This window comes from Elgaria multicarinata, chromosome 10 (assembly GCF_023053635.1).
Source record: "Elgaria multicarinata webbii isolate HBS135686 ecotype San Diego chromosome 10, rElgMul1.1.pri, whole genome shotgun sequence".
Taxonomy (NCBI): Eukaryota; Metazoa; Chordata; class Lepidosauria; order Squamata; family Anguidae; genus Elgaria; species Elgaria multicarinata.
Genome location: NC_086180.1, coordinates 93489305 through 93505461, shown reverse-complemented (window position 1 = coordinate 93505461; position 16157 = coordinate 93489305). Strand labels below are relative to the sequence as shown.

Genomic DNA, 16157 nt, shown 5'->3' with positions numbered 1-16157 from the left:
TGTGTGACAACCTTTTAAGTATTTGAAGAGTGCTATCATGTCTCCCCTCAATCTTCTCTTCTCCAGGCTAAACATGCCCAGTTCTTTCAGTCTCTCTTCATAAAGCTTTGTTTCCAGACCCCTGATCATCCTGGTTGCCCTTCTCTGAACACGCTTCACCTTGTCTGCTTCCTTCTTGAATTGTGGAGCCCAGAACTGGACGCAATACTCTAGATGAGGCCTAACCAGGGCCGAATAGAGAGGAACCAGTACCTCACGTGATTTAGAAGCTATACTTCTATTAATGCAGCCCAAAATAGCATTTGCCTTTCTTGCAGCCATATCGCACTGTTGGCTCCTATTCAGCTTGCAATCTACAACAATTCCAAGATCCTTCTCGTTTGTAGTATTGCTGAGCCAAGTATCCACCATCTTGTAACTGTGCCTTTGGTTTCTATTTCCTAAATGTAGAACTTGGCATTTATCCCTATTAAATTTCATCCTGTTGTTTTCAGCCCAGCACTCCAGCCTATCAAGATCACTTTGAAGTTTGTTTCTGCCTTCCAGGGTATTAGCTTTCCCACCCAATTTTGTGTCATCTGCAAATTTGATCAGCGTTCCCTGCACCTCCTCGTCCAAATCATTAATAAAAATGTTGAAGAGCACTGGGCCCAGGACTGAGCCCTGCGGCACCCCACTCGTTGCCTCTCCCAAGTTTAAGAAGGTTCCATTGATAAGTACTCTTTGAGTCCGTTTCTGTAGCCAACTGTGAATCCACCTAAGAGTTGTTCCATCTTGCCCACTTTTAGCTAGTTTGTTAATCAGAATGTCATGTGGTACTTTGTCAAAAGCTTTGCTGAAGTCAAGATATATGACGTCCACAGCATTCCCACAGTCCACAAGGGAGGTTACCCGATCAAAAAATGAGATCAGTTAGTCTGACAGGTAGTAATCTAGTAATCTAGTAATCACTGCTTTATTTTCAAGTTGCTTACACATTGACTTCTTTATAATCTGCTCCAGAATTTTCCCAGGGATGGATGTCAAACTGACTGGTCTGTAGTTCCCAGGTTCCTCCTTTTTGCCCTTTTTGAAGATAGGGACAACGTTAGCCCTCCTCCAGTCGTCCGGCATCTCACCCGTCTTCCATGATTTTGCAAAGATAATAGACAAAGGTTCTGAGAGTTCTTCTACTAGCTCCTTCATTACAGTTCATTGCAGTTCATCGGGCCCTGGAGATTTAAACTCATTCAAGGAAATTAGGTGTTCTTTGAACATTTGTTTATCAATCTCAAAGTGCAATCCTGCCCCCTCAACTTCTGCTTTACTTTTACCAGGGGGTTCATAGACCCGCTTTTGGGAGAAGACCGAGGCAAAGTAGGAATTGAGCACTTCAGCCTTTTCTTTGTCGTCTGTTATCAATTTGCTATCCTCATTAAGCAGTTGAACTACCATTTCTTTCCTGTCTTTTACTACTCACGTATCTGAAGAAAGCCTTTTTATTGCTTTTAGCATCCCTCACTAATCTCAGCTCATTCTCAGCTTTAGCCTTTCTGATGCCATTTCCGCACTTCTGTCCCACTTATCTGTACTCTTCTTTTGTAGCCTGGCCTTCCTTCCACTTCCTATATGTATCCTTTTTTTGTTTTCAGGTTGTCTCTAAGCTTTTTGTGGAGCCACATTGGTTTCCTCTGTTGTCTTCTAGCTTTTCTCCTTGTTGGAATTGTTTGTAATTGTGCCTTTAAAATTTCCTTTTTTAAATACTTCCACCCATCCTGCACTCCTTTTCTCATCAGGCTCACTTGCCATGGGATCTTACTTAACATAGTTCTGAGTTTATTAAAATCAGCTTTCCTAAAATCCAGAGTACGTGTATGGCTACACTCCGCTTTTGTCTCTTTTATGATCAAGAATTCAAGTATGACGTGGTCACTTTCCCCCAGAGTTCCTGTAACTGCCACTTTATCCACTAAGTCATCCCTATTGGTTAATATCAAGTCAAGGATTGCCGATCCTCTAGTCCCTTCCTCCACTTTCTGTAGGAGAAAGTTATCACCGACACATGTCAGGTATAGTGAACTACCAGGAAGTGGGTTTAAGGGGGAATTTAAAAAATCGTAATAAATCAAGACCCAATCTGATTCAAATTTGGCATGCTGTAAGCCCTTCTTAAGAACTATCTCTCTGCCAATTTTGATCTCTTTATCTTTAAAAATGAGGGTGCTGTTGGCAAGGAGGGTGCATTTTCCACATTTCTTTTAAGGTAAAAATTGCCTGCTGGAGAAAAGGCAAGCCCTTCTCCGCTTCTTGAAAAGACACCCACAGAACATAAGACTGAAAATGATGGATGATGAAAATACACATTGTGGTAGTGCATTGTCCTTTCAATTCACCGGAAGAACCAGACTTTTCCTGTGCCAAAAAACATTGTTCAGATTTGGGGGGAAGCGAGGTTAGGGCAGGACATGGACAATGTCATCTGAGTCCTTTGGACACAACCCACATTAACCCAGTATATAATTTAAAAGCAGAAAAAACTAGGGCTGTGCTCCACTCCATTTTGGGTTGTAGAAGCGGGAGTGGAGCGACCCGATATGTCTCTGCCAAAGGTGGATCCGAATCGGGTTGGGGGAGCTGCGGATCAAGGTGAAGCGGTTCACCTCCATCCAGAGCTCCAAACACAGGTAAGTGGGGGGAGGGGGTCTCACATGGCTCCGCCGGCACCACTGCAGTCCGTGTAGCACTGGTGGTGGAGCCAGGTAAGGGAGGGGAGGGGTTTACCTGTGTTCATCGTGGTCTGGCGCTGGCTTCAACTGAGGCCCAGGCTATAAATCATAGAATCATAGAATAGCAGAGTTGGAAGGGGCCTACAAGGCCATCGAGTCCAACCCCCTGCTCAATGCAGGAATCCACCCTAAAGCATCCCCGACAGATGTTTGTCCAGCTGCCTCTTGATGGCCTCTAGCGTGGGAGAGCCCACAACCTCCCTAGATAACTGATTCCATTGTCGCACTGCTCTAACAGTCAGGAAGTTTTTCCTGATGTCCAGCTGGAATCTGGCTTCCTTTAACTTCAGTCCATTATTCCGTGTCCTGCACTCTGGGAGGATCGAGAAGAGATCCTGGCCCTCCTCTGTGTGACAACCTTTTAAGTATTTGAAGAGTGCTATCATGTCTCCCCTCAATCTTCTCTTCTCCAGGCTAAACATGCCCAGTTCTTTCAGTCTCTCTTCATAGGGCTTTGTTTCCAGATCATCCTGGTTGCCCTCCTCTGAACACACTCCAGCTTGTCTGTGTCCTTCTTGAATTGTGGAGCCCAGAACTGGAGGCAATACTCTAGATGAGGCCTAACCAGGGCCGAATAGAGAGGAACCAGTACCTCACGTGATTTGGAAGCTATACTTCTATTAATGCAGCCCAAAATAGCATTTGCCTTTCATGCAGCCATATCGCACTGTTGGCTCATATTCAGCTTGCAATCTACAACAATTCCAAGATCCTTCTCGTTTGTACTATTGCTTTTTTTATTTTATTTTTTATTTTCTACAATACTTAAACACACACCAATACAATTAAAGCAAAAACAACATACTACATAAATGTTGAATAACATCAGTATCATCTCTATATAACATAATCAACTTAACATATACGTGCACCCCCCACCTCGGGATCTCATTCCTGATTCCAAAATCTCATACTTTCTTCTACTGGTGGTTTCTCACTTCCCTTAGAAAACACAAATATTAGGAACTGTTTCCAAATTCCTTCAAAATCATTTGTTTTAGCCATACCTCTTCTCCATTTAATATTACAAGTCAATTTATCATTAATAGCTATATCCCATACTTCTTTATACCATTCTTCAATAGAATATTCCCCTTGAATCTTCCAGTTCCTAGCTACAATCAATCTTGCTGCCGTCAGCAAATTCGTTATCAATTCCTTAATTTCTTTTTTACATTTTAAATCTTCAAATAGTGACAGTAATGCAACTTTTGGTGTTCATTCTATCTTCATTTTTTGTGAACCGCTCAGAGACCTTCGGCTATTGGGCGGTATAAAAATGTAATAAATAAATAAATAAATAAATAAATAAATTCATTCCCACAATTTCTTCAATCTCCAAAAACACCATCTTCCACAATTTTTGTACATATTTGCATTCCCACCACATATGTAAATACGTTCCTTTTCCCCCACATCCTCTCCAACAATTTGCTGAGTGCTGATTATTTATCTTATTTAATCTAACCGGGGTTAAGTACCACCTCCATATAATTTTAAATCTTTTATTCTTACTGACATATTTCTCAACGCTCTTTGTTTCCATAGTCCCTCCCAGCTCTGTTGTCCTATTTGTACATTCAAGTCTCTCTCCCAGGCCATTTTACCTGGACTATCCATCAACCCTTTCTCCACCAATATTCTATATATTTCACTCATTAACCCTTTTGACGCTGTTCTTTTTCCCTTATCATTTTCTTTCATAACTATTAATTCCTCAAACTTCGTCAATTCTCTACAATCTCCATTTTCTCTTATCCACTTTTTAGTCCACTGTTCTAATTGCCAATAATTTAACCAAGTTAATTTTTTATCTTTTAAAACCTCTTCCAAATCCTCTCTTGTATTCATTTCTCTTAACCATTCCCTTAATTTCATTTTATTTTTTTCTTTTAAAACTTTACTTAATCTACTCTTTAATTCCTCCGGGAAATTCTTTAGCATTATTACCGGTGATAGAGGTGAGTTGCTCGGGAGCAACTCCCCTTTATATTTACTCCAAATTTCCCAGTGAAACCTCAAGAGCAGGTTACCTATACTTTCCACCCATTTTTTTTCCTTCCCTAAAAAATACATTTTCCAAATTAATCTCTACAGTACTTGTAATTTTATCATCCATCCAAACTAATTCTCCTATTCCTATAATTGCCTCCACAATATGTCTTAGCCTATTAGCTACGTAATATAGTTTAATATTTGGGAGACCCAATCCTCCCTTTTTTTGACTTAAATACCATTTATTCTTATTTACCCTCGCTTTCTTATCTCCATTACAATAATTGTTTATGATATTTTGCCAACTTTTTATCTCTGATTCTGAAATTTTTATTGGTAACATCCTAAACACAAAATTAATCTTTGCTAAGATCTTCATTTTTATTAATGCTATTCTTCTAAACCAGGATAAATTTAATCTTCTATATTTTTCCAATTTTACTAAAATCTCTTTTTTTTAACTATTTAAATTCTCTTTCTCTAAACTCTCTAAATTTTGTGTAATTTTAATTCCCAAATATCTAATCTGTTCCTTAACTCTCATTTCTCTTCCCTTTTCTTCCCAGTCCTTCTCTTCCTTTTTAGTATAATTAAATAACATCATCTCTGATTTGGACCAGTTTATTCTTAACCCAGTAATTTCCTCAAATTCTCTCAGTTGCTGTTTAATTCTTCCCATCTTTCCTATTACATTTTTAATAGTTAGCAAAGTATCATCTGCAAACATATTCAGTTTTATTTTTTTAATACTACCTATTCCTTCTATCTCCCCATCATCTCTTGTTGCATTCGCCAATAATTCCATAACCATTACAAACAGGACCGGCGAGAGTGGACATCCTTGTCTTGTCCCTCTGGCTAGTCGTATCTTATCCATAACTCCGTCATTCACTACCACTACGGCTATATTTTGAGAGTACAACTGTTCTATTATAGCTTTAAATTTATTTCCAAATCCCATTTTATTTAAAACCATCTTTAAAGCTTGCCAGCTCACACAATCGAAAGCCTTGAAAATATCCAATGCCAAAATTCCCGCTTTAATCTTAGACTTTTTTATCACCTGTATTGCATTTAAAACTCTTCCCACTAAGTTATGCATTTGTCTACCTGCTACAAATCCACATTGATCTTCCCCTATATATTCACCTATAAATTTATTCAACCGCCTTGCTAAAATAGTTGAAAATTTTTTAGCATCTTGATTTATTAATGAAATAGGTCTATATGAATCAGGGACAGTCAAATCTTTATCTGGTTTTGGTATTAAAATTATTAATGAATGTTCCCATGATTCTGGTGTCCTTTCTCCTTCCAATATGGAGTTGTACAGCTTCAATAATTTCGGTACTAAGAAGGTTTTAAAAACCTTATAATATTCTGATCCTAAACCATCTACCCCAGGTGATTTACCCACTTTCAAATTCTCAATTACTTCTTCAATTTCTCTTTGAGTTATTACCTTCTCCATTAACTCTTTATGTTCTATTTTTATTCCCTTTTTTATATACTTTTCTATATAAGCTTCCAACTTCTTCTTCTTAGCATTTTTGTCTGTCTCTTCTGCCAAGACGCTTGTTCATGCACTGGTTATTTCACGGTTGGACTACTGCAACCTTCTTCTCTCTGGCCTTCCTTCTTCTCACATCAGTCCGTTGGTTTCTGTTAACCACTCTGCCGCAAAGATCATCTTCTTAGCACGCCGCTCCGACCATGTTACTCCGCTTCTGAAATCTCTTCATTGGCTTCCAATTCACTTCAGAATCCAATATAAACTTCTCCTGTTAACCTTCAAAGCTTTTCACGGTCTAGCTCCTTCCTATCTCTCCTCTCTCATCTCACACTATTGCCCCGCTCGTGCTCTTCGCTCCTCTGATGCCATGTTTCTCGCCTGCCCAAGGGCCTCTACTTCCCTTGCTCGGCTTCGTCCATTTTCGTCTGCTGCCCCTTACGCCTGGAACGCTCTTCCAGAACATTTGAGAACTACAAGTTCAACCACAGCTTTTAAAGCTCAACTAAAAACTTTTCTTTTTCCTAAAGCTTTTAAAACTTGATGTTGTGCAGACTTCTACTGTTACTTTCTACTGTTAGTTTTTCCCTACCCTGTGCCTGCTTACCCTTCCCTGTACCTGTTGGCATTCTCTTCCCCTCCTTATTGTTTTACTATGATTTTATTAGATTGTAAGCCTATGCGGCAGAGTCTTGCTATTTACTGTTTTACTCTGTACAGCACCATGTACATTGATGGTGCTATATAAATAAATAATAATAATAATAATAACTTCTTTTTTTGAATATCCTTTCCCTTATATAATTCTTGATAAAATTCTTGAATTTTTTTTTCATTATATTCATTATATTCATCCCTTCATTATATGACAATAATTCCCTTGCTTATCTTTCAATATTCCTATCCCATTCCTAGCTTTTTCCTTTTGTGTGAATCTGGCCAGCAATCTAGAATTTTTATTGCTATTTTCAAAATACTCCCTTTTCATATAAATTAAATTTTTCTGAACTTCCTCTAAATTAAAATTTTCTAATTGTTTTTTCTTCGCTTGAATTTCTATTAATTTATGTTTATTTTTAATTGCCAATAATCTTTCTCCAATTTCTTAATCTCTTCCTCCAACTTTTCTTGCTCTACAAATTGTTGCCTCCTTAAATTACACATTTCTCTAATACAAATCCCTCTTGCTACTGCCTTCATGGTATCCCAAACAACTGCCCTTGTCGTTCCTCCCTTCTCATTAATTTCCCAAGTCTCTGACAGTTCCCTCTGCATTTTTTCTACCACTTTATTATACTTCAAAATTTTTGTATTTAATTTCCACCTAAACGCTTCTTTATAATTTTTTCTAACTGTAAACTCTAAACTTAGCAATGCATGATCTGTTACCTTTATTACCCCCGTTTCCATTTTACAGACCTTAGTTGCAAACTCTTTTGAAACTAATATATAATCTATCCTAGAGTATGTATGATGAACTGGAGAGTAGTAAGAAAAGCCAGGATTCACCCCACTAAGTAAACGCCAACAATCCACATAATCTTTTTCTTTTACTAATTTATTCAATATAGTAATGTTATTTCTCTTTTCCGCATTAGTGGGGTTTGACCTGTCCAATCTATTATCCATTGCCATATTAAAGTCCCCAACTAAAATAACATACCCCTCCTTAAACTCTTCTATTTCTTTAAATAATTCCATATAAAACTCTCTATGTCTCTCATTGGGGGCATAAATATTAACTAATGTATATGCTTTACCTTCAATTTGTCCCTTTATCATGATATCTACCATTATCATCCTTTTTTATAGTTTCTAATATAAATCCACTTTTTTAAAAAAAATCAAAATAGCCACTCCATTTTTTGTTGTTGTCCCCAATGACTTTTCATAATAAACTGACCATTTTGTGCATATTTCGTTTACTCCATCGAACTCTTGTGTGTTTCTTGCAGCATAATAATATCAGATCTTTCTCTATTTAACATTTGTTCAATTCTCCTCCTTTTCACGACTGCCCCCAGACCTTTAACATTGAGCGTTGATACTTTAATTTTCTTATCCATATTTAACCTTTTGATACTCCTTCCGATCCCGTGTGCTCTGCAACTCATAATCACATACATCAAAACACAAAAACCCTAAACCCCTTCAAATCCCTCCCTCCCGCCCTATGAAACCCCCCACCCCATCCCACCCCCATCCCACCCCCATCCCACCCCCACCTCTTTACCCCCCAGATCCCCGTAAGTCTACCACTCCAGCCGTTATCTACCTTTAAGGGAGGGGGGAGGCGGTGCTCCGCCCGACCGGCAAGACCTCTATATTTAACAACTTTTATGTATTATTATCGCATAAACCATTTATCAAATTTATTGCATCCCAGACGCCCCAGCTTCACCTCCGTTCCCAACTGCAGCTTCCAAACTTACATCATTAAACAAACCCAAACTCTTCAGTAGCTCCTTGCCCTGATCCAAAGAGGTTACTCTGTGCTGCCTCCCACCATGTGAAAATCTTAAGAAAACAGGGTAACCCCAGGCATACTTTATTGTATTCTTTGTTAATGTTTCAGTTATTTGCTTAACGCTGCATCTCCATTGGAGCGTTTGCTGACAGAGATCGTTATAAATTTGAACTGCTCTGCCTTTGTATTTTATCAGAGCCATAGATCTCAATTTCTTCATAACTTGTTCTTTTTTGTAATAACTGCCAAATTTCACTAGGATGTCTTTAATTGCTCCTCTGTAGTTTGCTCCTCCCACTCTATGAATCCTTTCCAGCTCACAGTCTTTTAATTCCAGATCAGGCATCATGTCTTTAAACCACTTCAAAATTATTTTTCTCAAATCCTCTCCTGGTTCTTCAATAAAGTTTTTAATTCGTAAATTAGATCTTTGATCTTGCTCTTGTAAATGGATCAGCTTTAATTCTTGCTCCTGGAACTTCACATCGCAGCTTTTTTCAAAGACATCCTGCCTTTTCTCCAATGATTTTACTCCAACTTCTAACATCTTTATAGCTCTGTCATTCTGGGCAATCTTGTCAGCCAACACCCCCATCCTCTTATCTGCCTTCTTCGAATGTTCATCCATCTTTTTGATCAGAGTTGCGTTGCTATCCAATATCAAGCTCTTAAGTTCCTCAATCGAAGTTGGCGCAATGCCAGCTTTCTCCGCCATCTTGTCAGTCCCGTTTTTGCCCTCACTCCCACTACTTTGTATAACTTCTTCTGTGGGCACCTTTTCAAGACAGGCAAGATTATGATTAGAGGGGCGTTTTCGCTGCCAAATAACTTTTTCAGGTTTTTTTTTTTATTTTCTGACGTTCGGCATAGATCTTATTATAACTATTGCTTAATGTCCCGAATAACAATCAACACCGTCTCTCTTTCCATGCATATAAACCACTTCCCTCTTTCAATGCTTTCTGATGGGTGAATTTAGTGCCAATTACTCGTTCTTCCCAGATAAGGAGTATATTTCACAGTAATTTAACAGACCAGGAGATGGAAGAGCTCCAACAATAACAACTCTCTATTTTCGATTTCATTCTCTCCGCTCTCCGCTCCGCCGGACTGATTTACAAGCCCGAACACCGGGCTAATTTTCTCACTCCTTATACTGATTCTGCTTTCAAAAATAACATCTTCACCCTCAGTTAGAAGTCATAAGCAATTCCATTAATTTTCATTAGAGACACATGCCTTTTTAAATGAGATAATTGAATTCTTGGATCCCCCATCAGGGAGCCTGCCAAGAAGAAGTCTTACCCTATCATGGTGTCCAGCTCCGCCCCCCATTGTCCCTATCTTCAAAAAGGTCAAAAAGGAGGAACCTGGGAACTACAGACCAGTCAGTCTGACATCCATCCCTGGGAAAATTCTGGAGAAGATTATAAAGAAGTCAATCTGTAAACACCTTGAAATCAATGCACTGATTACTAGAAGCAAACATGGATTTGTCAAGAACAAATCCTGTCAGACTAATTTGATCTCATTTTTTGATAGGATAACCTCGCTTGTGGACAGTGGGAATGCTGTGGACATCATATATCTTGACTTCAGTAAAGCTTTTGACAAAGTACCACATGACATTCTGATTAACAAACTAGCTAAATGTGGGCTAGATGGAACAACTATTAGGTGGATTCACAGTTGGCTACAGAATCGGACTCAAAGAGTACTTATCAATGGAACCTTCTCAAACTGGGGAGAGGCAACGAGTGGGGTACCGCAGGGCTCAGTCCTGGGCCCAGTGCTCTTCAACATTTTTATTAATGATTTGGACGAGGAGGTGCAGGGAACGCTGATCAGATTTGCAGATAACACCAAATTGGGTGGGATAGCTAATACCCTGGAAGACAGAAACAAACTTCAAAGTGATCTTGATAGGCTGGAGTGCTGGGCTGAAAACAATAGAATGAAATTTAATAGGGATAAATGCCAAGTTCTACATTTAGGGAATAGAAACCAAATGCACAGTTGGTTGACACAGATGGGGGACACTTGGCTCAGCAATACTACAAACGAGAAGGATCTTGGAATTGTTGTAGATTGCAAGCTGAATATGAGCCAACAGTGCGATATGGCTGCAAGAAAGGCAAATGCTATTTTGGGCTGCATTAATAGAAGTATAGCTTTCAAATCACGTGAGGTACTGGTTCCTCTCTATTTGGCCCTGGTTAGGCCTCATCTAGAGTATTGTGTCCAGTTCTGGGCTCCACAATTCAAGAAGGATGCAGACAAACTGGAGCGTGTTCAGAGGAGGGCAACCAGGATGATCAGGGGTCTAGAAACAAAGCCCTATGAAGGGAGACTGAAAGAACTGGGCATGTTTAGCCTGGAGAAGAGAAGATTGAGGGGAGACATGATAGCAGTCTTCAAATACTTAAAAGGCTGTCACACAGAGGAGGGACAGGATCTCTTCTCGATCCTCCCAGAGTGCAGGACATGGAATAACGGGCTCAAGTTAAAGGAAGCCAGATTCCGGCTGGACATCAGGAAAAACTTCCTTACAGTTAGAGCAGTGCGACGGTGGAATCAGTTACCTAGGGAGGTTGTGGGCTCTCCCACACTAGAGGCATTCAAGAGGCAGCTGGACAACCATGTGTCAGGGATGCTCTAGGGTGGATTCCTGCATTGAGCAGGGGGTTGGACTCGATGGCCTTGTAGGCCCCTTCCAACTCTGCTATTCTATGATTCTATGATTTGCTTTCATAATATCTTCCAGTCTTAATGGAGCTATAAAATATTGCTTTTGTAAAGTATCTAGGCATGGGAGCTTAATCTGAGCAACAACAACAAAAAAAGCAATCATATCCTGCTCTGATATCTCACTACCATTACTATACAACTCTTGTGCAAAATTTTCAAAATTGTGAATTTATATCAATGGCAGTGGTATGCATCATGTTATTATTTTAAAATTTTGTTGGGGAAATAGATGGATAAAGTAATTGCTATGATTAATATTTATTGTTCTGCTCTGTACAGCGCCATGTACATTGATGGTGCTATAATAATAATAATAATAATAATAATAATAATAATAATAATAATAATATAATTTGGTTGATATGGCTTATGATTATCTGATTGCAAGCTAGGATTTTAATGAGATCCTAGATCCCTCACTGGATAGGAGTACACCCACTCCTAAGACCAGGAGGGGATCTACACTAGTCAAGTTAGAATGTGTCTTACCATTTTTAAGTGTGTGTTTGGTAGTATTTCGCCACATGATGTTCAGTTTGTGACTTTTTATTGTTGTCTGTTCTCCGGTTTTTATTTTGAACTTCTCTGAAATAAGTTGTTCTATTTGTTATGATGTGGCCAATTTCATCATATTAAATGGGTTTTCTGTAGTTCTTAATTAGCCAATCACATTCCTGGGGGCATGTTTATGTAATTTCCGTGCCCAAAGTTGGAGCCATTTTTTTTCTTTTAAGCCTCTTTTTGAAGCCACTTTTAGTTTCACTTTTGAGAGGCTGCAGGATCGTTTGTAAGTGGGGGATTTCTTTTCTTAGTGTGGCCAAAAGGAATGCATACCCACAGAAAGAGAAAAGTAAGTAAAAGTTTTAAAAACTGCTATGTTTTAAATCTTTCAAAAACAAAACATTCAATGACTGTAAAAACAATGTTTCATATACTATTGTAGATCCCCTCCCAGACAGTGGTAAGACTTACACTCCAGGCCTATATGGCTGAACTTGGTTTGATTGATGTTTGGAAAATGGTGCATCCAGGTGACAGAGAGTATACTCTTCACTTGTAATGTTGTGTAAATGGCCCATTTACAGCTGTCATTTAGATTAGATTCCCGGAAATCCCTGAGCTGCTACTTTTATGCAAATTGGTGGCTTGCTTAGGGACCAGGCAGCTGCTGGGTTTGCTTGCCAGGTGTAGGGCTGCTTAGAGAGTGGGTCCAGGTGAGCATGGAGGTTTGGCTAGCAGGTCTGGTGATTTGAGCGGGGCGGGGGGAGTCCAGCAGACTCCACCTCTTCCCAGATTCTAGTGACTTCAATAACTCTAATGTTAATAAGTAGGGGGGCACTGTCTATTGAAACCTCCAGAAAGGGGAGGAGAGTTAATTAAAAATATAGATGGATTTACTCTTCCAGGCTGTGCCAAGAGTGGCTGAAGATCTCCAAAAGAAGTGAGCACTCGGCTTCCCTGTCCTGCTTTTGGACAATAGTAAGTGTATAGCTCACATGGTGATGATTTGCCAGGAATGGGCACTGCTGAGCCTTTTGGTATAACAGATTCAGAAAGGTTTGGCTGATCATTTGTGACATAACTGATAGTTTGCAGAACAAAGTATGGTTTAAACAGATAATTGTTTTACATCAGGGGTCCACAGCATGGTATCTGCAGGTTCCATTGCAGCTGCAGGCAGCTGCAGTGGCACCCACAAAAGGGTCCCCAATGTGGCACCTGAGGGAACCCACAAAACTTTTCTTATTTTTTATTTTTAAAACGTTTTTTTTTTAAATATACATACATGAATTTGTATAAATGACTACATATGAAATGCATACAACTTTCTAGCAATTATATATGGGCTTCCACAAGATTGGACCAAATATTCAAATAAGTAACCATTTGAAGGTGACTTATTTGGATATTTGGTCCAATCTACACATTCAAATGCTACACATTCAAATATTGAAAGCACTGTAAAGTCCTCAATCCATTGCATTATAGGTGAGTGTTTATCCTTTCAATGTTGTAGCATAATCTTTTATTTGTCAAAATGGTGTGAAGAATCCATTTACACTGATCATTTGTTAATTTCCATGAAGCAGGTAAATAATTTAATAGTGTACATCAGTGAATATTAAAGAGTGCTCCAGTACAAAAGTTACCTGTGTAATAACCTCCTCCTGAAAAGAAGCAACTACTCAATATTGCCAAAAGATATGTTTAAAAGATGCTATGTTGCACTGCTAGCAATTAGCCAAATTATACACAAAACAAGTCTTTTTGCGGAATAAGATGCAGCCTAATCTTCATAAATGCAACAGGTAGATGCCAAAGTTGCAGTCCACTGATTAGGCATTTTGTGGTGCTACTACCCACAGCAGTTTCTCAAATTCCCATATGTGCCTTTTGGATCCAAAATGGTGGGGGACCTGTGTTTTACATTATATCTGAACCAAAATAGTGTGTTAAGTCTCAACAGTAACACAGTGTTTTGGATACATCAAAACTGGAAATGATAAAGTAAAAAGTGTACATTAAGCATGTGTACATTAAATGTACATTAATTCATCACATTTTCCACTAAGGACCAGCGACAAACAACATTAGTGAATCCTAACCCTGGGGCTGATCTACACTAAGCAGGATATAACACTTTTAAAATGTTATGAAAACGGTATATGTAATGTGTCCTGGTCCTAAACAGTTGTCATTACCATTGTAAACAGTTATAAGCAGTAGTGTAGATCCTGCCCCTGCAGTCTTACCATTAATTACTATATCCTGCTGCCTTACCATTTGTTGACAGAAGAGAATGGGCTGCATTCTGCTGTGGCAACCACTTTATCTTGTTTATTTTTTCTTCAATTTCCAAACTCTTCAAATAGTCAAACTCTGGTTCATGGCTCTGGAAAGTGCTGTAAACATTATATTCGCCTTGGCTATAAGACTCATTTTTACTCTGCAAAGAAGTAAAGCAAACAAACCATGAATTATAGTATCAGAGCTTATTTGTCTTCCAATAGGCTTGGAAAAAGCAATGTCTATGATCCAAAAGAGCCATATGTGCAAACTGTATGACTATAGTTGTCAAATAGTAACCAAGAAGGAAAGAAACTCATGTATTTACCAACATGGTCAGGCCAGGTCCAGAACTGGAGATGCTCTTTTCTTGATGCTGTCTGTATAGTAGTCTTTAGCAATGTGTGGATGCCAACCAAAGACATCATCAAATACATTCATTTTAACTGCTAAGACCTGGTGGCCCCTGTCAGTATGTTTGTGAAACCTACTGCTCTCTTTGTATAGCTAAGTGGTGCTAACCTACAGATCCACCCACATTGTTACTGGATGCAGAATGGAGATTGCTGTGGAAGTTAAAAAATAGCTCTACCTCTTTAGCAACCAGGCCTGCTATAGCAAAAATCACTAAGTATGATTGTTCAGACCATGTTCAGTCCCTTTCCACTAAATTAGAATAAATAGAATATGTTAAAACAAAGGTTTCTATTATTATTATTGTTATTATTGTTATTATTATTATTATTACCGCCCCATAGCTGAAGCTCTCTGTGCAGTTTACAAAAGTTAAAAATAGTGAACATTAAAAACAAATGTACAAAATTTAAAACCATAAAAGGCATAGAATACAAACTAAAACAGACAATATCTATTTAAAACAACTATTCTGGGATCAGTTAAAAAACTCAGCATATGCTGTTAAATGCCTGGGAGAAGAGAAAAGTTTTGACCTGGTGCTGAAAAGATAACAATGTTGGTGCCAGTCGAGCCTCATCAGGGAGATCATTCCATAATTGAGGAGCCACCACTGAAAAGGCAGAGGGCCTTGTTGCCATTCTCCGAGCTTCCTTCAGAGAAGGCACCCGGAGAAGGACCTTAGATGTTGAACGTAGTGTACGAGTAGGTTCATGTTGGGAGAGGTGTTCTGTCAGGTATTGTGGTCACAAGCCTAACCAGCACCTTAAACTGGGCTTGGAAACATACAGGCAGCCAGTGCAAGCTTGAACCTTCTGGTTCAGGTTATCACTCTGAACACTGCACTTCGCACAAGCTGCAACTTTCAAACCATCTTCAAAGGCAGCTCCACAGAGAGCGCATTACAGTAATCTAATTTGGAGGTTACCAGAGCATGGACAACTGAAGCTAGGATATCCCTGTCCAGATAGTGGTGTAGCTGGACCACCAACTGAAGCTGGTAAAAGGCACTCTGTGCCACCGAGGCCACCTGAACCTCAAGTGACAGAGATGGTTCTAGGAGAACCCCCAAGCTATGAACTTGCTCCTTCAGGGGGAGTGCAACCCCATCCAGAACAGGTTGAACACCCCCCCATCTGGTCAAAAGAACCACCCACTAACAGCATCTCAGTCTTGTCTGGATTAAATTTCAGTTTATTAGCCCAAATCCAGTCCATTGTTGCAGCCAGGCACCGGTTCAGCACATCCACAGCCTCACCTGTTGTAGATGAAAAGGAGAAGTAGAGCTGCGTGTCATCAGCGTACTGATGACAATGTACTACAAAACTCTGAATGACCACACCCAACGGTTTCATGTAAATGTTAAACAGCATGGGGCACAAGACTGACCCCTGCGGAACCCCATACTGGAGAATCCACAGAGCTGAGCAATGTTCCCCCAGTACCACCTTTTGGAGCCAACCAGCCAGGT

The 16157-nt window shown here is 39.3% G+C and overlaps 1 protein-coding gene across 2 annotated transcripts in view; it reads right to left on the bottom strand.

The window, feature by feature from the left end:
- The window catches only part of PPP2R2C (protein phosphatase 2 regulatory subunit Bgamma), a 303850-nt gene that overhangs the window by 122724 nt on the left and 164969 nt on the right, over positions 1-16157 (bottom strand). For both annotated transcript variants that reach the window (XM_063135823.1, XM_063135824.1), the window contains one exon: positions 14267-14432. In XM_063135823.1, the coding sequence (XP_062991893.1) occupies positions 14267-14432 (166 nt within the window). The remainder of the gene's footprint in view (positions 1-14266; positions 14433-16157) is intronic.